This window comes from Podarcis cretensis, assembly GCF_951804945.1.
Source record: "Podarcis cretensis genome assembly, chromosome: 11".
Taxonomy (NCBI): Eukaryota; Metazoa; Chordata; class Lepidosauria; order Squamata; family Lacertidae; genus Podarcis; species Podarcis cretensis.
The window spans coordinates 55964777-55987890 of NC_137180.1; the positions used below are offsets into that span (position 1 = coordinate 55964777).

Genomic DNA, 23114 nt, shown 5'->3' on the forward strand with positions numbered 1-23114 from the left:
GATCCACCTTTTGAAATGGAAATTTTTCAGCACTGCTGCCGGATAGACTAGTTGGGCTGAGATGTATTGCCATATTAGACCCACAGAATAAAGCATGGAAAATAAGTAAAGGTGCTAATTACATCAATGTAAATTGGTCTGCTAAAAGGTGCCACTACTTAGTTAGAATCTACGAGATTAAATACAGTCTGTTTGCCTGTGGATAATCACCATTGGAAACCGTGCCTGGATAATATTTTTTTCTATTCTGCCTAATAGACATCTACTTGTTTCTTATAGGCACAGGACCTGAATGTGATTGAAGAAGTCATTCGAATGATGTTAGAGATAATCAACTCTTGCTTGACAAACTCACTACATCATAACCCTAACTTAGTATATGCACTGCTTTATAAGCGGGATCTCTTTGAGCAATTTCGAACTCACCCCTCTTTCCAGGATGTAATGCAGAATATAGATCTGGTAAGTAAAAATAAACTCTTACGAACTGATCTTCTACAATGCCCTTTATAGTAAAAGATAAAGGTAAAGGGACCCCTGAGTGTTAGGTCCAGTCGCAGACGACTCTGGGGTTGTGGCGCTCATCTCCCTTTATTGGCCGAGGGAGTCGGCGTACAGCTTCCGGGTCATGTGGCCAGCATAACTAAGCCACTTCTGGCGAACCAGAGCAGCGCACGGAAACGCCGTTTACCTTCCCGCCGGAGCAGTACCTATTTATCTACTTGCACTTTGACGTGCTTTTGAACTGCTAGGTTCTTAAACTCCTTTTTGTAGATGTGGATCTTGCTTTTACAATTGTTACATTCATTGTGGAAAGCCATTTGTATTTTTATTTCATTTTTGCACAGATGCATGTGGTTCTCACATCATACACACAGGGGGAAAGTGGTCATTTATGTATAAAGCATCTAAATCCTGTGGGAATTGTACAGAAATTAAAAAAAACAGATAAATGCCTGCAGCATTATATCCAAACACCCACAAAAGGTTGGAGAGGGGAGAAGAAAATACGCTATTCAGATTCAAGGTCATACATACTTGTTATGAGGACCAGGTAGCCAAGGCAATACTTACCCCTGCTGTCTCATCTCTCTGTCTGATGCTACCTATACTATGGTAGTAAAGCATAGCACACAGATTTTACCACTAGACAGATGTATGATTACAAGAATTTATTTTTTTAGAGATCCAGAGATCTTAGATCTGTCCAGAGAAACATTTACAGTGGTACCTCGGGTTACAGACGCTTCAGGTTACAGACTCTGCTAACCCAGAAATAATACCTCGGGTCAAGAACTTTGCTTCAGGATGAGAACAGAAATCGTGCAGCAGCAGCAGGAGGCCCCATTAGCTAAAGTGGTACCTCAGGTTAAGAACAGTTTCAGGTTAAGAACGGACCTCCACAACAAATTAAGTTCTTAACCCGAGGTACCACTGTATAAGATCTGAGCTCTTTGTGACAAAGTTCAGGGACCTAGTGGCTTGCCAGAGTTAATTACTAAGATGCACAAGGTGCAAACAGCTGAGCAGCTGAGAAAGTGACAAAGCAGCTTATCAAACTGGACTGGCAATGCTATCCAAAATATAATCCCTAATACATGAACTCCTGAATCTGATAAGGACTGTGGAGGTAGGGTAGTACCTGTAAGTTTTTCATCTGAGGGCCAAACAACAGCATGGGGAGTGATACCCATCCGGAAAAGAGGGAGAGGTTGTTTTGTTTTTTGCTTTGTTTAAAAAAAAAATAATATGTGCTGTAGTGCACATTGAATTTAGAGGGTCCTTCCACAGCTTTTATTACAGATCTGCAGTCAGAGATATCGCAGTGTCATGGTTAGTTTGACTGCAGGTTAGAAATAAGCAACTGGGAGCCTCAGAACCAAACTCGTCCCCTGCAGGTTGCCAGCTGTCCCTCCTGGAAAGTGTACAGAAGGAATGATGGCAATGAAATTTATTAGCCTTCCACCCAACCTTCCCATTTAGATAGTCCTATGGTGAACAATTGTGTTTCTGAATTGATCAGTTCAGCTGTTCAACAGTTCAGCACTAAAGTTTAAAAATGTTTAAAGGTGCCTTTGTTTTGTTTTTTTATACTGTACTTCTAATTCTATTCTCATGAGCCCTTGTGGAACTATCAGGTGGCACAGAACAGCAGCTGCAATGAAAAAGGAGGTTTTTAAATATATCATACTTTTCCTGAAGGCTGCTGTGGTAAGAATATCTGCTTTTCCTCTTGCAGAGACACTAGACAAGACAGGAGGTGGCAGAGCAGACACTCTGATTACTGCAGGAGAGATAGATTTATTTATTTATTTGCTTGTTTTAATCAGTTATACATTGCATTCTCTGCCAAAAAGGGGCACCTGAAACAGCATATTTTAAAAAGCTAAAAAATGTCTTATTAAAACACTATCAGCCAATCAATCACTAACGCTTTATCCAATCCCCCAACCAAAGCCTATATAGGAAAATAATAATCTTCAATTGCAATGATGGTATATTATCATAAGTTTATTGGAACAAATACACCCATTCTTATTTGTGCAATAAATGTCAGATAAATTGTATAACACATGCCAAAAAAAAGTCTGAAAACCCTCAAAAAAGCAGAATCTGAGAGCCAACCAAAAATATAACAATAACTGGAAAAGGCTGGATCTACACTAAACACTGGAAATCACAATTTATTAATAACTGTCTAGCAAAAATATTTCAGTAAGGCAGTCTGTCAAATGTCATTACAGCCATTATTTGATAAACTGATTTTATAGAAATATTTTGCCAGACATTTCTGTTTAAAAAAGAAACAAAAAGCCATTCCAATCTTTTCAAACATATTTATTTAAGATATTTTCCACCAGCCTTTCCATCTACAGGCGTGTTTTACATCAAAATAAGTGTGTGTGTGTGCGTATTAAAATATTCATACCAGAGTTGCTGAATATATAACTTTAAAACAATTAAGAAAAAGTCAGAACACCAGCTGTTCTGCTTTCCCATACATCCTATAAAACATTTACTGTTATAGAATCATAGAATTGTAGAGTTGGAAGCGACCGCAAGGATCATCTAGTCCAACCCCCTGCAGTGCAGGAATCTTTTTGCCCAAAATGGTGCTTGAACCCACGACCTTGAGATTAAGAGTTTCATGCTCTACCGTCTGAGCTATCACTTTTCTCTAGTTGAAGTGGATGTCAGTATTCCCTGGTGTTGTAAAAGAGGGCAGCTGGAAGATTGCCCATTACCCTATAACTGTCCCTGGAAGTTTGGCTGGGACAGAGAAAAAATACCTGCACAAATGAGGTATGCTGTGCTGCTCATATTCATAAACTTGGGTATTCGTACATAATTTGCATAATATAAGAATAATTCTGCCTGGAGTTGTGGGACTGAGCTACAACTCTGATTTTGTGCAGATAGAAAACATATGGTTCACTTAGCAACCAGGAATAGAATGATTTCTGTTTTCATTTACTGCTCAAGCCTGTTCCAGAAGTAAATGGATTCCCATTTTGAGGGATGTGATATGCACTTTCTTACTGGTAATTGTCAATGGTATACTGATATCCTAAATGTTACACAAAGTTGGTTACTTATTTTTTTGTTGTTGTATTGAGGATCTTCCTGCAAGATGGGTAATTCTTATAAGGAACTTGAAAAGCATTTCAAAAAGTGGGGGGAAATCAAACAAGTTAAGAATGACTACAGCTGTTTGCTGCAGTTGCTAGCTGTTGGCTCTTAAGGATGTCTTTGTAGGCAGGATGTTAATTTACTGTGAACACAGATTTGTTAATTTATGAGGACTTAATAAGACTTGTTGCATTAAAATAAGGAGTTACTTGCGATTCCTGAGCATCCGATACCATTAGAGAGTAGCTTTCCCATGACCGATACACTGAACACTGCAAAATCTGTGTATGTGGGTCTACCCTCTACCTTCTTTTTCATGGGCTTGTATTCAAAACAAAATAAAAAAATTCCTTCCAGTAGCACCTTAAAGACCAACTAAGTTGGTACTTGGTATGAGCTTTCGTGTGCATGCACACTTCTTCAGATACACTGAAACAACCCCAAAACAGCCACAGGAAACTTTGTTAGTGCACTAATAAACATCACTTTTACCTGCCACCAAAAAGATGATGATAGTGAGAGCTTGTATAGCACTGATGAATGAAAAGTCCACTGTTCAAATCTTATATTTGCCATAAACTCAGTAGGTGGTTTTAGGCAAGCTGCGCTCTGACTCAGCCTCCCTCTCACCACAGCATGAGGATAAACTGACATACCTTGCAAATACGTTGTTGGATTACTATGATACTGTATGTGAAATGCTTTAATCACTCTAATGGGAAGGAGAGAGGTAGGGAGAAGAAAGAGAATGGAGCTGGTGAAAAGAAACTAGGTGGCCTCATCCATCGATGTGCTTTGAATTTGTTGGAGGTGTAGCCTTCAAGGAAACAGCTCTGAGGATGCTCAGAACAGAAGTACTGACTCACAGGTCTACCAGAAGGGTAGATCTGCTAAGGTTAAGGTTTGTGGTAATTAAAACCTTTACAAGATATTTGCTTAGGATTTGCAGTTGACGGTAATTAGGATCAGCAGAGCAGTTATTTCTTTACAGGAAGGGATGCTTTTCTGTTGAATTTTGCTCACTTTCTACTTTAAGCATATTCTGAAAAGCCTTCTTTGCAAGCCTGGCAGGTCTCCCTACTCCAAAAGAGAAGTAATGTCTGTACTTGCCTGCAGCAACAGTATATCTCATTTGAATCCTGGAGTAATCAAACCATCAGCTCTTTTGTTTTACTAATAGGTTGTAAGGGCCTAATTAGGCTTAACAGCTTCAGTTGGGTGCCAAGCTCTGCATTGCAAAAGCATCCCAAGAACATTATTGCCATGCAGTAAACCATTTCCTAGTCCTTGTCTGCGATTATCAAAGGAATGTTAACTGCCTTCAGTGACATGGGCATTGTTTCTCTTCTTAAGATAGGTCTACCTAACTTCTCAAGATTGCATGTTTAGAGATGTGTCAGTGGCATTTCTAGATCTACCTTCCTTTATGTGATATTGCAAAACATTATCGTATAGGCCTTGGTGTGTAAGATAAACTAGCCAATGTAGTCTTCATGGTTCTGAGAATTATCATGAAGATTAAATAAAAACCCAAAGCAATCATTACTCCTGCGATTTCCTGTTTTCTTAGGAAACTTTGTTCCTGCTTCAGTAGTCAAAAAAAGCCATGTGGCAGATAGCAGAAGCTGAAAATTCACTGAACTTTGCGGTCTTTTAGCTGCTATGCAGTATTGCTGAAGTATTCATATGTACATTTTTGGATCATGGTCATAGTGCCTAAATTACCTGGAATACAAATGCTAAATACTATTTTTAATCTAGCATTTATACCTGACAGTTGAAAAATCTCAATTAAGAAATGTCTCGCTGTCATAAATCAGCTGGGTAGGTTTCTAGATGACAGATACCCTGACATTGTTTAATTAACCTGTGCTTCCACTTATTTACAGACAGAAGTGTATGTGTGTGTGTATAATATATATTTCCCTGTTCCATTCCAGGTGATCAGCTTCTTTAGCTCCAGAATTGAGCAGGCTGGGGCTGAGCTGTCTGTAGAGAGAGTTCTGGAAATCATCAAGCAAGGAGCTGTTGCTCTGCCCAAAGACAGGCTCAGGGTGAGTGCTAACAAAACCAGTCAATGTGTAGCATGCCACAAAGCAGCACTTTAAGGATAATTTTCTTTCTTTAGGTTACAGGATTGCCTGCTGTGGAGTTCTACTATAATTGAGTTCTGGGTGTTTGCATGGATTATTAATCTATAACGGAATGTGCAAGCATACTGTGAAAAAGAACGAATGGCTATATAACATTGGTGTAGAAATTACCATTTCTATGATCGTATGCTTCTTCTAGAACCCTAATGAATTATATGCACATGTTGCTACTAGAGATGTCTTGTGACTACAGTGGTACATTGGTTCCCAAACTTAATTCGTTCTGGAGTTCTGTTCCAAAACCAAAGTATTCTAAAACCAAGGCATGTTTTCCCATAGAATGTAATGCAAAACGAATTAATCCATTCCAGACTTTTAAAAACAACCCCTAAAACAGCAATTTAACATGAATTTTACTATCTAACAAGACCATTGATTCATAAAATGAAAGCAATAATCAGTGCACTATACTGTAGAAAAAATAAGGCAGTATTGTAGGTGATAAAAATTTAAAATATAAATATTTCTTACATGCACTGATGATAGTCATTGTTTGGATGGGGGACTTTTATCCATTTCTGCAGTCACACAATCAATCAATCAATCAATCAATCAATAGCTGAATTGTGTTCCACACAGTCACAAAAACAAAGTCACAAGCCACAGTCACCAGTCAGTCCCATAAAACGAAGAACAAGTCACAGTAAAAAAAACCTGAAAAACCCACACAAACAAAAACACAAAAAATAGCAAAAACAAAAGCTCCCAAAATCACCTCTGTGTTGTGTGGGTGCTCGGGACTCAACAGCCGACAGATTCAACAGGAAGCCTCTGATTAGCAGCAGGGGACTCAATTTACAAACGGAACACACTCAACAGGAAGCGGAACATGTTCTGCTTCGAAGGCAAAGTTCACAAACCGGAACACCTACTTCTGGGTTTGCAGCATTCTATTTCCAAGTTGTTCATAAACTAAGCTGTTCTAAAACCAGGGTACTACTGTATATAGTTTTTATTTTATTTTTTTATTTGTTCATTTCATTCCTATGCCACTTTATATATTTAAGAAAAAATACATCAAAGCAGTTTACAACACATTAAAATGTCAAATAGAACAATCCAGAATAAAAATTACTAAAGAAAGTCAAACATTAAAGTATACATTTAGGCCAACAAAGTAACAGGAAACTAAAATATTTTAAATATTTCAAAATAAAATGTTACAAAGGAGGTAAACTACAGAATGCACATTTAATGCATCAAAGTTAACAAAAAAAAGTTTTATCTTAAACCTTTCAAAATAAAAAATTACAATAATAATAATAATAATAATAATAATAATAATAATAATAATAATTTATTATTTGTACCCCGCCCATCTGGCTGGGTTTCCCCAGCCACTCTGGGCAGCTTTCACAAAGACCAAAAATACACTAAGATGTCACACATTAAAAATTTCCCTGAACACTACTAAAGGAAGTCATTTTTTAAATGCACATTTAAAACAGCATAATTAACAAGAGAATAAAATAGTATAAGCATAGAACATATCTGCTGCTGTTGCTGCCAGTCCTGCCAATGGTGGTTCATGGTGAACAGCTCTTATGGAAGCTCGGGCTCGATGACCTGGGTCTGCACTAAGAGACAGCCAGGATGGTCTCTGCCCTCAGAGGCATGGAAACGAACTCAAATAAATTAAAAACACACTGGAATGTAAAATAGCAGCCCGGACCAAATAGTTCACTCTTTCCCCTACACTTGGTGAGGAAATGAGAACGTGCCTTCCTTCTATGTACCTGGCATTTTTCAACAAGGTGTATCCATGTCAATATGGTTGATCCAGATTCTGTGGTCAGTTTTCTGTAGGACATCTGTCACATTGTTTGAGATATTGTAAATTGGATTTTGCACAAATCCATTCTACTCATACATTGGACCAGTGTGTGGGTGCCCAGTGGCCTGAGATTGTGAACTGGTTTCCCAGATAAATGAGGAGTGTTTCTTAATTGCTCAATAATTATTGTAAACCACTTAGAGGTTTATTACAACCAAGTGGTATATAAATTTTGTTAAATAAAATAATCTCATGCCCCACCTCTGATCCTATAGTTCTAGTTAAAATTTGTGGCCCCATCACTTCTACACTGTCTCCAATTTCCTTCTGCTTTCTGGTATGTAAGCTATCTAGTCCTTTAAGGTTGCAGCACTTTGTAGCAAGAACTCTGTACCTTGGTTTTTTTTGGATAGGGAACCTTTATACCACACTTTCAAAAGAAAAGCACTTTTGGAGCTTGCTACCTTTTACTTCAGAGGTGGATAACTAGATTTAAAATGTAATACTCCCCCACTGTCCATTTTGACACCACCGAGACTCACCAGTTATTCACCTGCTACCAGGTTATTCAACATTAAAGGAAGTATTAGGAGCATATTTTAGGGTATACTCCCAGATTCTTCTTTTGTCGCCTTGCAGCTGGGCTTGAATTCGAGCAACACCAAGAAGTGAAGACTCTAAATTCACTTCTAACTCCAGCTGTAGTTGGGTTGTGTCTTAAATTTGGTGACAGAGTGTTGTATCCCATGATAGTCATACTCAGCATAGAGCCTTTGTATGTTGTTCAACTGAGCTTTACTCAGAGCAAACCCACTGCAATGCATTTCTCTAACATAGTCATCGTATAGTTAAAGCTATGGTTTTCCCAGTAGTGATGTATGGAAGTGAGAGCTGGACCATAAAGAAGGCTGATCGCCGAAGAATTGATGCCTTTTAATTATGGTGCTGGAGGAGACTCTTGAGAATCCCATGGACTGCAAGAAGATCAAACGTATCCATTCTGAAGGAAATCAGCCCTGAGTGCTCACTGGAAGGACAGATCGTGAAGCTGAGGCTCCAATACTTTGGCCACCTCATGAGAAGAGAAGACTCCCTGGAAAAGACCCTGATGTTGGGAAAGATGGAGGGCACAAGGAGAAGGGGACGACAGAGGACGAGATGGTTGGACAGTGTTCTCGAAGCTACAAATATGAGTCTGACCAAACTGCAGGCGGCAGTGGAAGACAGGAGTGCCTGGCATGCTCTGGTCCATGGGGTCACGAAGAGTCGGACACGACTAAACAACTAAACAACAACAACATAGTCATGCTTATTATTTTTTCTGGGTCTGCTCTTGAGTAAAACTTCATTGAATACCACTTGAGCTTAATGGACATGACTGACTTAGCTCCATCAGTTTCAGTGTGTCTGTTCTGCACAAAACTTGGTTTGGTACAACTCAGGAAAAGGTTTCTAAATTCAGAAGGCACCAAACTGTACCTTTCTTCATATATAATATGGCCTTGCACCTGATATCAGATGATGTGCAGGTGGATGTGGCTTAGTGACAACTACACATGGGACAAATGGAAAGGCCTGCTAAGTCTCAGTAGACCTGTGGCCTGAGGTTCCCCAATGCTGTTTTACTTCCTGTCACCCCTGAAAAGAACAAGTTTTTTTCCTTCTCAAATTTGAATAAAAAGTCCTTCAGAAACTATGTGGGTCATTTTACAGAATGAAAATAACAAAATAAAAACCTCAGATCTAAAGGCAGAACTGTGTTAGAAACTCTGTTATAAGAACAGAAGGCCTCCTAAAATGTTAACTCGATTTTCCACTTGACATTTTTGGAAATGGATCCATCATTATATCCCAACATGAATCTAGAATTGTGCTCACTGGCCTATTCCTAAAAAGTTAGATAGAGAGCTGATCCCCAATATCTCTACGTGTATGTTCTGCCGGGTCTCACCAAGGACCACAAAACATTGCATCAAAATGAACAGAATCCTTCAACAATTGGCAGTTCAGAAAAACAGACTATCCTCCCACACGGAAACACACTGTGAATTAAGATAACAAGGATTTGCTGCTGTTTGGATAATTGAGAAGAGCGCATTTATACTGCAGATGTAACTAAATGCATTTGTCAGATGTTTGTTTGTTTTCCCAATGAGCACATGTGATATGTGTTTGTCATACACTTTGTGGAGTAGGCAGGCCCCAGGCTACATAGAGGAAGATTAGATGCCAGGCTAGTAGGCTTAGTGCTAGGCTAGTAGGTGAACTCTTGGTTTGGATCCAGTCAAACCCTTGTGGCATTCTGTCGAAGGAATCTGGTGTCAAAGTGAGCCCTGCGTAGAGACGCATCATGGCACACATTGGGGAGGAAGAGGGCGGACGTGTTTGACAGTCAAGTGTCTGAGAATTGGAAACTCCCTTAGCATCTTCACCTGACTGCTGCTCAAGATAAGCGTGATTATAATTAGCTGTTGCTTTAAAGTGTCTGCTCCTGGCCATGCGCTATGCAGGGTAGGGAAAGTCCAAACTGGGTAATTAGCCTTCTTAGAAGATTCCAGCAGAAGCTGGGAGATAAAGTAGCAGGTGTTGAAATAACCAGGTCTTGGATTCCTCCCTCACCCTGTGGAAGGAGATAAATGAAGCTAATGCGCCTGGGTCTTGAGGTGGAAGCCGCAGCATTCAGAGATAGAGCTGTCTCCTTTGCAGACAGGCAGCCCACATTACAGGCTCCTTGTTTTATTGCAGAAGATTATTATTAAGAGTAATTTAAAGATCAGAGTGATAACTGAAAATTGACTTCAGTGTCTACCCCACCCCCACCCCCAAGTTCACAGTCTTTTTCCCCCCTCTCCCTCCCTTTGGGTGAAATTATCTGTAGTTTGAGGATTAAGAGCCTGAGAGGAGTGAGACTCTGTCTGGAGTCTGGAAGTTATCTCAGGGTTTTCAGGGAAGTTAGCCAGAAGATAGCTGCACTTTTTCTTTTTTTTTTAAGTGGGAAAACCTGTTCTGAATGCCAGACGTTATTAACTGGAAGCTGACATTTGAGTTCATAGAATGAGCAACATTTAAGAGATCACATTTAAATGCTTTTGAAGGAAACTTCCCGCTGGTAAGCCATTGGAAGAGAAAACATTTATTTTACAAATGGTTTTCCTCTGTTGAATTTCCCAGTTTTATTTCGCAGTGTGTTGCCTAGTTTTTTACTCCTTCCTTTTCTCTTTCATGTCTCTAACATGCTTGCCAGTATGTTCTTACGTTGCCCCTTGCCAGCATGGCATGAAGTATGTAGTATTTATTGAAATTTGTTCTGCTTAACAGAGCACTAAAGCCTGCTCTTTAAAAATAGGGCCAAAAGCCAGGGCTGGGGGAGGAATGGTGCTTTTCTAGCCCATTCCTTTCCAGATTCTTTTTGTCTCCAGCAATCCAAAATGCTGATCTGTGTGTGTGTGTGTGTGTGTGTGTGTGTGTGTACGTGTACGTATGCACAGCCTGGTTTCCCTGCTTGATGGCTTCAAAGTGTACCTGTATTTTATAAGAAACCATTTCTTTGATGTGCTAAAGAGATGAATAGCAAATGGAAGTAGCATTATAGTGACAACTAACAAATTCATGATCCCAAGATACAGGAGTCATGCCAGCTCCAAGAGAGAATTTTCTGAGAAAGTAACCGTCAAATTGATGCCATCAGGAAAATTAGTTCATTGGGACACAGATATATATATATTTTTTTATAAATGTTTATTAAAAAATTTTTGAATACAAATGCAAAAATAATCAACAATATAGCATATATCATGACATATTTTCAAAACCTCTTTGGACTCCCTCACATCTCCCGCTCCCACTTACATCTTCTTAAATTTTAACCAGCAAATTATCATCTTATTTATATTCCTAGGTCCCATTCTTTTAAACATAATCTAATCGCTCTCCAAATGGTTTATATTTTCCTCGATCTACTTATCATCCTAATTCCATCTAATTTAGTGGTGGTCAATTATTTATGATCTAGCATCCTTCTTAACATTCAACCAAATTACAATGCTTTTTAAAATAAATCTTAAATTTCTTCCAGTCTTCTTCAACCTTCTCTTCTCCCAGGTCTCGGATTCTGCCAGTCATCTCGGCTAATTCCATATAGTCTATCAGCTGCATCTGCCACTCTTCCAGTGTGGGTAGATCTTGGGTTTTCCAGTGTTTAGCGATAAGTATCCTTGCTGCTGTTGTTGCATACATAAAAAATGTTTGGTCCTTCCTTAACACCTTCTGGCCGACAATACCCAAAAGGAAGGCCTCTGGTTTCTTAGTGAAGGTATACTTAAATACCTTTTTCTGCTCATTATATATCATTTCCCAGAAAGCCTTCACTCTAGGGCAAGTCTACCAGAGGTGAAAGAATGTTCCTTCATTTTCTTTACATTTCCAACATTTATTATCAGACAAATGGTATATTTTGGCAAGTTTAACTGGGGTCATGTACCATCTATATATCATTTTCATTACATTTTCCTTCAGAGCATTACATGCAGTGAAGTTCAACCCAATGGTCCACAACCTTTCCCAGTCCTCAAACATAATGTTGTGCCCAATGTCCTGTGCCCACTTTATCATAGCCGATTTAACCATTTCATCTTGTGTATTCCATTTTAACAGCAAGTTGTACATTCTTGAGAGCATCTTAGTCTTAGGTTCTAACAGTTCTGTTTCCAATTTCGATTTCTCCACCCGGAACCCTAACTTTTTGTCATTTTTAAAAACTATTGAGAAGTTCACCTTTACCACCCTGGAAATTGTTCTGTCCTCCACAAAACAGTCATCAGCACCATAACTTTTGTGCTTAAATCTCATGTAGCCAAGCTAAGAGCAGCTACTTCCTCAGCAGCCAGTACAGAAGCCAGTCAGGGGTTCTGCTTTGCCTCCCCAGTAGTCAATGGTTTTCCATCCCAGTCCCCTTCCATGCTGCTGCTGAAGAAGTGAAGGGACTTGAGCTAGTGAAGCAAGACCTGGACACTCCACTGAGCCAGCCCCACCAGCTGTCTTTCCAAGCTGCAAGGCAAGAAAGAGGGGACCCTTTCTCACAGTGCAGTATGGAGAAAAACTTGTGAGAGGGTGGGAGGAATGGAGACACAACAGTGTGTGCATGCTTTGCCCCATCCATTCAGGACTTTGGCCTCACCCACTGTCCTCCATGCACTTTCCCTCAGAAGAACAATGGCTCCCCAGTCCTGGAGTAGACAATATTGCAGTAGATGGACTGGGGGCCTCACCCTGTACAAAGTAGCTTCATATGTTGATATGAAGTTGTTGGTTAAGAGAACAAATTATTAAACATTATTTCCATGCAGCAATCCACAGTGCTGAAATCTGAACTTTTTTTTTTTAAAAAAAATCTAAAGTAACCATACATTGGCTAGTTGTTATAGAACGTTCATAGACTAAAATAATAGCTTTTGTGTTTTCATTTCTTGAAATTTTTAAATGCCACCAACACACCCAGTAAAATACCTTCTCCAGTAAACCTCTGAAAGGAATTATTTAATTGTTTCTCATTCCAAGGATCGATTTATTTTGTTCTTATGAAGATAAGTCCTTTTCCCACATAAGGTCTTGGTTACGTTAAAATACAATATTGGTCAAAGGGTTGCTTGATGTTACAGCAGTGGTGTTTATCATGGCATCCACAACCTCTGTGTGACTCTCCCAAAGAGAGCTCATTCATGTTGTAACTGCAACCTTATTTATATATTACTCTCAAAATTTGAAAAGGAGGACATGCACTCCACCTCACCCCAGGTATCGTCTGAGTCTGAAAATCAACATATATTAATGTAGACTTCAGGGAAGGGGTAGAATCCGTAGAAGGGCTGTAGGAAATTCATTTTTCAAATATGGCTAAACATGAGAACCCAAGCACTTGAGGTTTGCTTTTATACTGTAGCTGTCAGTTAGTTCTAGAGTTTAAAACAGAATTTCTACCTCCATTTGGTTGAAGGCCCCATTGTGGGATTTGTCTTATGGTAAGGCGATGTCGGGGGGGGGGGGGACATCTCGGTAGGAGAAGAATTGAGACAACTTACTAGCATTGCTGACCTATGCAAGAAAGAAGGAGCAATTTTATTCTGCATGCCATTTTGGCATTAAAGCTATAAAATGCCCTAATGCTTTTCTGGCTCTCCCACTGAAAAGGAGTGCAAACATCACTTCACGATTGCAACACAGGAAAATGTGCATTAGCAAGACGCACTTGAATTTCTGCCACTGAAACTCCTTGAGATAATATCAGGTTTTTACTGTAAGCATGCCACAGAGTTCTCCAATGGAATACAATTATCTGGCTTTCCAACTTGCAAGGCAAGGAGCCCCCTCCATAAAACATTTTCTTTGTAGACCAAGAGTAAATAGATCTTCAACTCTGTTCCTGTCCAGTGTCCAAGAATGTGAGGCGTCATTGCTTAGCATTTCAAAGAACTGCAGCTCTTAAAGGTTATGAGCTACCACTAATTGTTTTCAGGGTGTACAGGAGTTTGATCTTGAAGCAAGACCATCCTTCTTAAAAAGAAAGACTTAAATAGTTGGATCCGTTTTACTTTAGGAGAGAGAGAAAAGACGGTTGCGAAGTAGTTTTGAGAGAGGTAACCATGTCAGTTCTTTGCAGCCAAAGCACCTTAAAGATGAGGTTTTGGCATTAGTTTTGTCACATCTAATGAAAAGTATTTGGCTTATAAGAGCTTAAGCTGCAATATATGTGTTTATAAAGTGCCATGGGGTTCTTTGTTGTTTTTGTAGGTTAGAATGCAGAAAAAAATATGGGAGGGAAATGGGGAAATCCATTAAAAGAAACTGATAAGCAGCCGTTTAAGATAAATAAGGACTTCTTCGCATAATGTGCCATCAACATAGTACGCAATTAATTGTGGTGGCAGGTAGCAGCAATGCATTTTAAAAGAGTTGTGGTTGAATACAAGGTGGGTAGGTCTGTGTCTGCTAGCCATGATAGCTAAAAGGGGAACATGCATGTTCAGAGATCGCATACCTCGACTACCAAATTCCAGGCTTTTACAACAAGTGATTGATAACACCGTCATAACCTGCTTATAAAATTTCTAGGACATCTGTCTTGGCTACTTGCTGTTGACCAAATGCTGTAGATCTGGAACTGCCATGGCAATTCTCATATATCAGTTTAGCACTATGGACTAAGTACCGTATTTTTCGCTCTATAGGACGCACTTTTTCCCCTCCAAAAATTGAGGGGAAATGTGTGTGCGTCCTATGGAGCGAATGCAGGCTCCTTGGCTTCAGTGATAGCAATGCTAAGCCTCCGAAGCGCAGAGGGAGCACTCCCTCTGCACTCCGGAGGCTTCCCGTTGCTTTCGCTGAAGCCTGGAGAGCGAGAGGCGTCGGTGCGCACCGACCCCTCTCACTCTCCAGGCATCAGGGATAGCTGCCTGAAGGCCTTCGGAGTGCAGCGCACGTTCCCGCTGCGTTCTGGAGGCTTCAAGTTCCTTTCGCTGAAGCCAGGAGAGTCTTGCTCTCCCGGCTTCAGCAAAACAAACCTAAAGCCTGAGGAGCGCAGCGGGAACTTGCGCTGTGCTCGGAAGGCTTCAGGGATAGCCGCGCGCAGCCCCTCTGGCAGGGAGAGGCTGCACGCGGCTATGGCTTTTTTAGCCCCGCACAGCCTCTAAAGAGGAAGCCAAAGAGGAAGCCAAAACAGTGAGCGGGATCCATCCCGCTCGCTGCCTTGGCTTGTGCCATAGCCGCATGCAACCCCTCTGGCAGAGAGGGGTTGCGCGCAGCCTGTACGCTGCTCTTTGGGGCTGGGGGGGAAATAAGATTTTTTTTCTTGATTTCCCCCTCTAAAAACTAGGTGCGCCCTATGGTCCGGTGCGCCCTATAGAGCGAAAAATACGGTACATCAGAAATGAGCCATGAATTTGCATGTAAACTGACACACCAGTTAAACCAAGTGGTGGAAGCCAGCAGTATTCTTCTGTTGATCTTACTCCTAAATAATTACACCCCAATTATATTTGTTACATGGCTGGTAGAATAACCAAAGATGCTAGAAAAAATGTGTTCTATATGAATCGTGCACACAGTTTTATTGGATGTGCCTTTTTATAAGTAGAACAGTTTATACTTGTAAATTTGGGAATTTTTCTAACTCGAGGGTTCAGCTAATTAACTGCAGATTCAGCTAGTAATCTAGCCTACGAAGCCCAAATGTACTTGTGTTATGAAGGGCCTGAATTTTATAGGAAGTTATTTGTTTTTACTTTATATCTTCTCCTTTTCAGGGGTCATCAGGCTCATACACATACATACAGAAACTGATATATCAATTATTGTTTTTGAAGGTGAGGTTTTGTTGTTTGAGAATCTTTGTGGATTTTGCAATTAAAGTAGCAACCTACCAAGCAATCCAGTTATCTGTTGCTTCAAAATCAATAACTTTGGACATCTTTTCTCTAGCAAAACATATATCCAAATGTACCATCTCAGAACCTGCTCCCAAAATACAGGGCTTATATTTTAAAATGAATAATGAGCAATAAAGCCAACTAAGAGTGTTGTTTTATACAGTCATGCATTTCCAGTGCATTCACTTAGAACAACACTATAGGAAGTGCTACATCCTTTTTGTATTCTTAAAAAGCTACCACACGTGTGTGAAGTGCTATTGCATTGTCCTTCCGTAAGAGCTCTAAATGGAGTCTGGCAGTTGCAGTGTTTTGCATGGTACTCTTTGGCTCAGCAGTGATAAGCAATAGACAGTCTGGCTCCTTCAAGGAGTCCTTCAGCAACGTCTGAGCCCTCAGCAGTTCCAAAACTCTCTGGCTGACTTTCCCCAGTGGACCATTCATTTATCAGGAAATGAAATTGGTTACAGGATTCCTCATATTGCCAAACCTCACTGACGAAATCTGGTTTATTGCTAGCTTCAGAAACTGCAAGAGTACATTAGCTGGCTTAGTCTTGCTCTAAGTTTCTTTCTGACATCGTCTGAAAAGAAAACCTGTTCTGTTTAGATTGTAAGGATTTAGGACTTTTGTTTGAATATCTGTATTCTCGTGATATAAACCAATTGATAATTCAGTGTCCCCAACAGTTTCATCCCTGAAACTGGGAATCCTTTCTTTCTTACATATTTCTTCTTCAAAGCTGAAAATCTTTCACCTGCTAATACAGTCTGTTTTACAGTCTAAACAAGATTTTGTCGCTGTAGATCAGATTATGCACACAAAAGAAGAGGGTTATTGGGGGCCAGGGGGAGATGACTGCACACTATTTTAAAGCAGGTAATCTTGTTTAGATGTTTGTGGGGTGAGGCGAGACAATTTGTTGTAGATGTGTGATTGATTTAATAATTTTTACCTCAGCCAAAGAAGCTTTAAGTGGCTTACAAAAATCAGTGGTAATACAATCCCTGCCCTCAGCTTTACATTTTAAAAGTCATGACACACAGAGACAAAAGGATGTGGAGGGAGGAATAAAAGAAAACAAGCTCACACACAGGTTCTTACAGTTACAGATCTTGTGACCAGGTGAGAGGAAAATCATTCAGGTAGCCTGCTGGAATGTCTGCTACTAGGTGATGCCCAGGGACACCTGGTCTCTCAAAGAGGCATTTGTCTCTCTAACAGGGACACAGGTTGTTGGGAGATGTACATTGAGTAACCATTGTCATTTTCATCATTTGGAGAGTGGGGGGGAAAGAGATCCGTGGTTGCTTTTTAGCCTACAGATATTCTCAGTTACGCTGAATCTGATAATGCTGTTTTACAAGGGATCCAGTAAAAGGGTCTGGATGCCCCTGATTCTGCAGCACTGCTAACCTAAAGCAGGCGTAGACCTGGTCATGACCACTAGGCTATCCATGTAAAAACGGATATAATTAATTATGAAATGCATTGGAAAAAAGATTTACAAACATGAGTCTCGAATTTTCTAAAAATCACAGCTTTTATAAAAATGCTATTAGCTGAGGTGATGGTGATTATTATTTATTCCATTTGCATACTGCCATTTACCCATAGATCTCAAGGAGGTTCACAACATAAAATTACAGTTAAAAAAATACGTAAGGGGAAAAAATAAAGAAATTTAAACGGGCATCAGGTATCAGACAGCCAAGGTCTAGGTGAAGAGTATAAATAGTATAAACCCATGTGTAATGAATTCTATGCATTAATATCCAATTCCATACACAATATTTTCTATTTGGGAACTGTTTCGTAGTACTAAATACATAAAGAGAGTGTTATTCTTCAGGAGCACACACATGTATAAATTTGTACCAGGCTGATTTTATGCAGATCTGCACCGTTTATAATGTGGCAGTATTTGCTCATGAGAGATATATTTCCAAATACAAAATGTCTGGATTAAAAGATGTGCATCTTTTCTTGTCTTAAAGCACAGCATGGACACGAGACTGTTGGAATAGGTGCTGTATGACTGCATATATACCTAAGGGCTTTGAAGCATACACTTACAAATGTGCAGTTTAGACCTCTAATTGTCCGAGGAACCTCAATGCATAGAGTACTTGTCCACTTAAGAACATTTGCCACAAGATGGTGGCAGCAGGGGCAACTTTGAGGGCAGGCCTAATGGGTGGGCCCATTGCCATGTGATGTGGATCTTTTTCATGTGAGTAACACCTGGAGAGGGCTGCAGTTTTGTCTTTATTTGACTCCTGTGTCCTAATTTATTGCATTAACTTCTCCATTATTAATAAATCCCAAACATTTTAACCCAATCTCCCCATATATTTTTTTATTTTTTTATTTTTTGGTCAATTTTGTGTGTTTTGCCAACTACTTACAGGAACAACTTCTAGCTTCTTCCTTAATGTACCGAAAGTTACAGATAGGTAGCCGTGTTGGTCTGCCATAGTCAAAACAAAATAAAAAAATTCCTTCCAGTAGCACCTTAAAGACCAACTAAGTTAGTTCTTGGTATGAGCTTTCGTGTGCATGCACATGAAAGCTCATACCAAGAACTAACTTAGTTGGTCTTTAAGGTGCTACTGGAAGGAATTTTTTTATTTTGTTTTTCCTTAATGTAACTAATAGTAGTATTAGGGGTTCAAAATTTAGCTTGTATCTTATCATTTTCATAATGCCAGCTCACATGAATTCCCCAAATTTTGCAAAAAAACCCCCACCCTTAATTAGTTTTCATCTGGTATGTGATATGATCCAAAAATCAATATACTTTACAGCCATGTTGTAGTTGTTTTCTCTTGTTTATTAGGGATGACTCAGTGGATAGTTTAAGAATCTCATCCTCTGTCTGTATACTTCAGCCCATCTTCCTAACATTTGCTTCTGCAATCAGCTACCCTGTGACCTGCTGGGGATGTTTGGCTGTCTAGTTTGCAGTTTCTGAGATTTACAGAGTCTCACAAGACCAGTCCTTGTCTGGTGCCAACTAGTGGCCTTGCTCATTGTCTAGACCCTACAAGGATGAAGCCATTTAAAATAAAGGCTAAATAAGTGATTCGGTCTTCCTGAGTAACAGTTAATCACTGACATTGTCAAGAATTCTATAAAATCATGTTTTCAAAGCCGCCACAGCTGTTAAAAACAAAATTACAAGCCTTGTTAATATAGCTTCTTCCCTTTATTTGAAGGGGGGAAATTAATAGCAGAATTCCTGGAGATGAGAAGCTTTCATCAAAAGCACAAAAAGGTCACACCGCCTTCTTCCAACCCCACCTTTATACCTCAGTTTTGTCAAGCCAAAAGTGGTTTCAGTTTAGCTTGCTTTCTGTTAGAATTGGATTTTATTATTATAAATTTTCTATAAATCTTGCGGTTCATTTTGCTTTTAACTGCCCTTATTCACACAACACCCTTGTGAGGCTTCATGTAAATAGTTCAATTTTTAAAGATCATCATTATGTATCTGGCAGCTCTGGCTCAGATACCAAGTCAGCCAGTAAATTCATTGTTTTGTACCCAAATGACCCTATAATTCCTGCATGGGGCCATGTTCTTCTGCTGCTGCTGCTGCTGCTGCTGCTGCTGCTGCTGCTGCTGCTGCTGCTGTTGTTGTGGATCCTCATATTAAAATGAATTACTTCTGAACACACTTGAGGGATTTGTACCAAAGTACCAAGGTTGCCCATGGTATTTCTGCTGTGGGTGAGTGACTTTTACAGTGGTGCCCCGCAAGACGAATGCCTCGCAAGACGGAAAACTTGCTAGACGAAAGAGTTTTCCGTTTTGGAGGTGCTTCGCAAAACGAATTTCCTATGGGCTTGCTTCGCAAGACGAAAATGTCTTGCGAGTTCCTGCGGGGTTTTTTCCATTCCCCCCCCTTTTTTCTAAGCCGCTAAACCGCTAATAGCGCTTATCCGCTAAGCCGTCAATGGGCTTGCTTCGCAAGACGAAAAAACCGCTAGACGAAGAGACTCACGGAACGGATTCTTTTCGTCTTGCGAGGCACCACTGTACTCTGCTTTGAGGTGATTAAACCACATAGTCACTCCAAATGCAGAAATACAATGGAACAGTCCTCCATCAGAAGAGACTGCCTATTGCACTTGTGCATGGGTTTTTGCTCTCAGCCTTCCTTTTTCCAACCAGGAGGCAAGCCCAGAGCAACGACTCCTACAGAAGCATGGCAGGCTCTTCTACGCACTAGAAGTAAAACTTCTCAGGTGTAAGAACAAAACATGCATTCAATTTTAATTTGGATTCATCCATGTATCTTTAGCTTAATAGCACTATGGTATCTGCTCTCACTTAACGTCTTGCACCAGGTTCTAGATGCCACTCAAAATTAAGTCCCGCATCCTTGCCTCTCTGGTTGGTTCCAAGATCAGCTGCCCTAGGACACAGTCATTCAGGGTGTCTAGAATTTTTCACCCATTCGTCATGACTGGAACACACATATAGCCAGTCTATATGATAACAGTTTTACAGTACTACATTTCCTCTTTTAGATTCTTACTTGAATTCATTCTTCTCAAGATCTCTCTGAGAATTTTGATTAGAGGGATGATAGCACACCCCAAATATCACCGCTTCTAGCCGTTCTACAAAGTATTAAATAATTTTACATTGTCTAGCATTGATTGGTCGAGCAATTTTTTTTGGGGGGGGGTGATTTTAAGTGTCACTAAACCCTTCTTTCGATCTTGCATAATGACAAGTGGGTCGTTATGTGACTTTTTCGGAACACAGGGGAACATGCAACAATTTTGAGCAAATGGATTTAGGTTCTACACATTATAAAAATTAGTTCAGCCTATTGCAATTTAGAAAAAACTTGGTTCTCCAGCCCTGGGTTTTATTAAGCAAGTACTTTTGATCATGCAGCGATTCAAGGGAAATTATGGCGAAAAGCAATAACAATGTCACTGTAAATTACAGTGGAATGAAAGGTAAATGCACGAAATGAGGAATGGTTTTAGGGTATTGAATTTTGTTCAGGCTTGGAACATGGTGTCTCAATTTCAAAATTATTAAAGGTAACTGCTTGCCGTGTTATGTTTTGTGTAGATAATAACTTGGGTCTGTAGGTTTCACAAAAGTATTCTCGCTCAGTACAGCCACCTGATCATTCAAACCATGTCTCTTTTCAAAGGTAATTTAGGTATTTCCCTCCTTTAATAACATGAGAATCAGAAAGTACTGTTGGCTTGGTAACAGATTGGAACTATTCCAAAGTGGCCAGACTTGATGGAGGTAGAACTTCCACCCTTGAGCACACCAGGGCAAAGGAAGTAGAGGCACATGACCTTTTCTTGTGAGGGCTTTTAAGTAATAGACTTGCATCTTTAAGGAAGGGAGACATCCTCAGCCATCAAAGGACTGAGGTTTCCTCCTAAATCCTTGCAAAGCTGCATAGGTGATATGGCCCATAGGTCTTGTCATATATCACAATAACCCCTCCTTTTGTATTTTTTAAAGAAGGCAGAATCCAGTGGGAAATTTTCTTTCTTAAGCAACGCAATCAGGAATGGGAGTCAATTGCACAAAGGTTTAGATCTGGAGAGCCACAGACTTTAGTTTGCTTCAGCACCAGCCATTAGTTGTGCTTTCTACTGCCATGGCCGTACCTCCAGACGTAGACATTTGTTCATGCCAAGGGACTTGGGGAGAATTGTGGAGTGTCTCATTATGATGGCCTATGAAACAGGCAGAAAGAATGCAGTTGTCTCCTATTTCTGCTGCCTGCCCCAAATCTCAGTGCAACCTTCCCTCAGACACTTTTCAGGGGGATCTTGAGTGAGGACTCTGTGTAATGCCAAGTGTTCTGCCTTGGATTTGTGGAGTCGCAATTAGTGGTTTAATGACTTAAAATGTGCCCCCAAATTAATCAGGCTGCAGTTTTTAGTTATTTTTCAGATAAGCCACTTACAAAAGAAGGCAGGTGCTGACTTTCTCCCTTCTCTCTACCCCTAGAAGGGCGGATTCAGCCTTTTAAGATGGAGGCTGCTGTGACACATGCTGGCATCATCTAAAAACAAATAACGAGTGCCTTTTTTCCCTTTCCTATTTTTATTCATAGGCAGATTTGACTGATTAATCAATTATTCAGTTAAGACTTCTCCAGTCGGGTGACAGTCCTTGTAAAGTTCCTTATGGGGTCAGAGTGAGTGTAATCCTTGTAGGGCTGGGTCCTGCAGATTGGGCAAGGCATGTCAAAGCAGGAGGGAATCCGAGGTTATTGGGCCAACAGGTAGACAAGCAGTCTGGTGAACCAGCAAGGCAAGCAAATCACTAAACCAGCAAGATATACAGAGTGTTATGCTGGCAAGGTCTACAGTAGATCTTTTAGTCTTGGATAACAGCAAAGAGGACAGAAATGGAACCTAGTGAAGTGATTTGCTGAATACAGCTCAGCTGACAGACTGCTCCACATGGTATATTGTAACTAGGCTTTCCCTGCTTCAGAGAATGGATTTGCATTGCCTGAAATTCTCTTCCTCGGACCATGGCATGTAATCCTCATTGTCCAATTATTCAGCTGGTTATACCACCATCTTGAATTGTAAGAACAATGACTACCATGCTTACAACTCTGAATAACCAGTGGAAAGTGAGCATTATTGGTTGTGATGCCTCTCTGCAGTAGGCTAGCAAACTTGTAACTTGTAACATTTGTTCAGCCACTTGGGATGCATGTCATTGTCCTGAAAGTCATACTCACAGTTTGTAGCTAAGAAAGGAGTGGTATTGCCTGTGATGAATGCTAGAAGCTAATAGCATGCAGCAAAAGTAATCTAATGTTCTCAGCATTAGCTGAATTCTGGAGACCTATCCTTGATTCTGATTTGAGACTTGCATGGCCTCACTGATGCATCCCTGTTCTTCTTTCCCAAACCGCCTGATTTGTAAAAAGTGTGTGTGTGTATGTCTTTTAAATTTCTACACTGCCCTTCATCTGAGGATCACAGGGCGGTTTACAATATAAAAACACAAAAATACATACAGTACCATAGGTAAAGGTAAAGGTACCCCTGCCCGTACGGGCCAGTCTTGACAGACTCTGGGGTTGTGCGCCCATCTCACTTAAGAGGCCAGGGGCCAGCGCTGTCC

At 40.2% G+C, this 23114-nt stretch overlaps 1 protein-coding gene across 4 annotated transcripts in view; it reads left to right on the top strand.

Moving 5' to 3' along the window:
* DYM (dymeclin) overlaps positions 1 to 23114 on the top strand; it is a 168102-nt gene that overhangs the window by 128998 nt on the left and 15990 nt on the right. For all 4 annotated transcript variants that reach the window (XM_079994828.1, XM_079994831.1, XM_079994829.1 and 1 more), the window contains 2 exons: positions 280 to 462; positions 5571 to 5684. In XM_079994828.1, coding sequence (XP_079850954.1) covers positions 280 to 462; positions 5571 to 5684 — 297 coding nt within the window. The remainder of the gene's footprint in view (positions 1 to 279; positions 463 to 5570; positions 5685 to 23114) is intronic.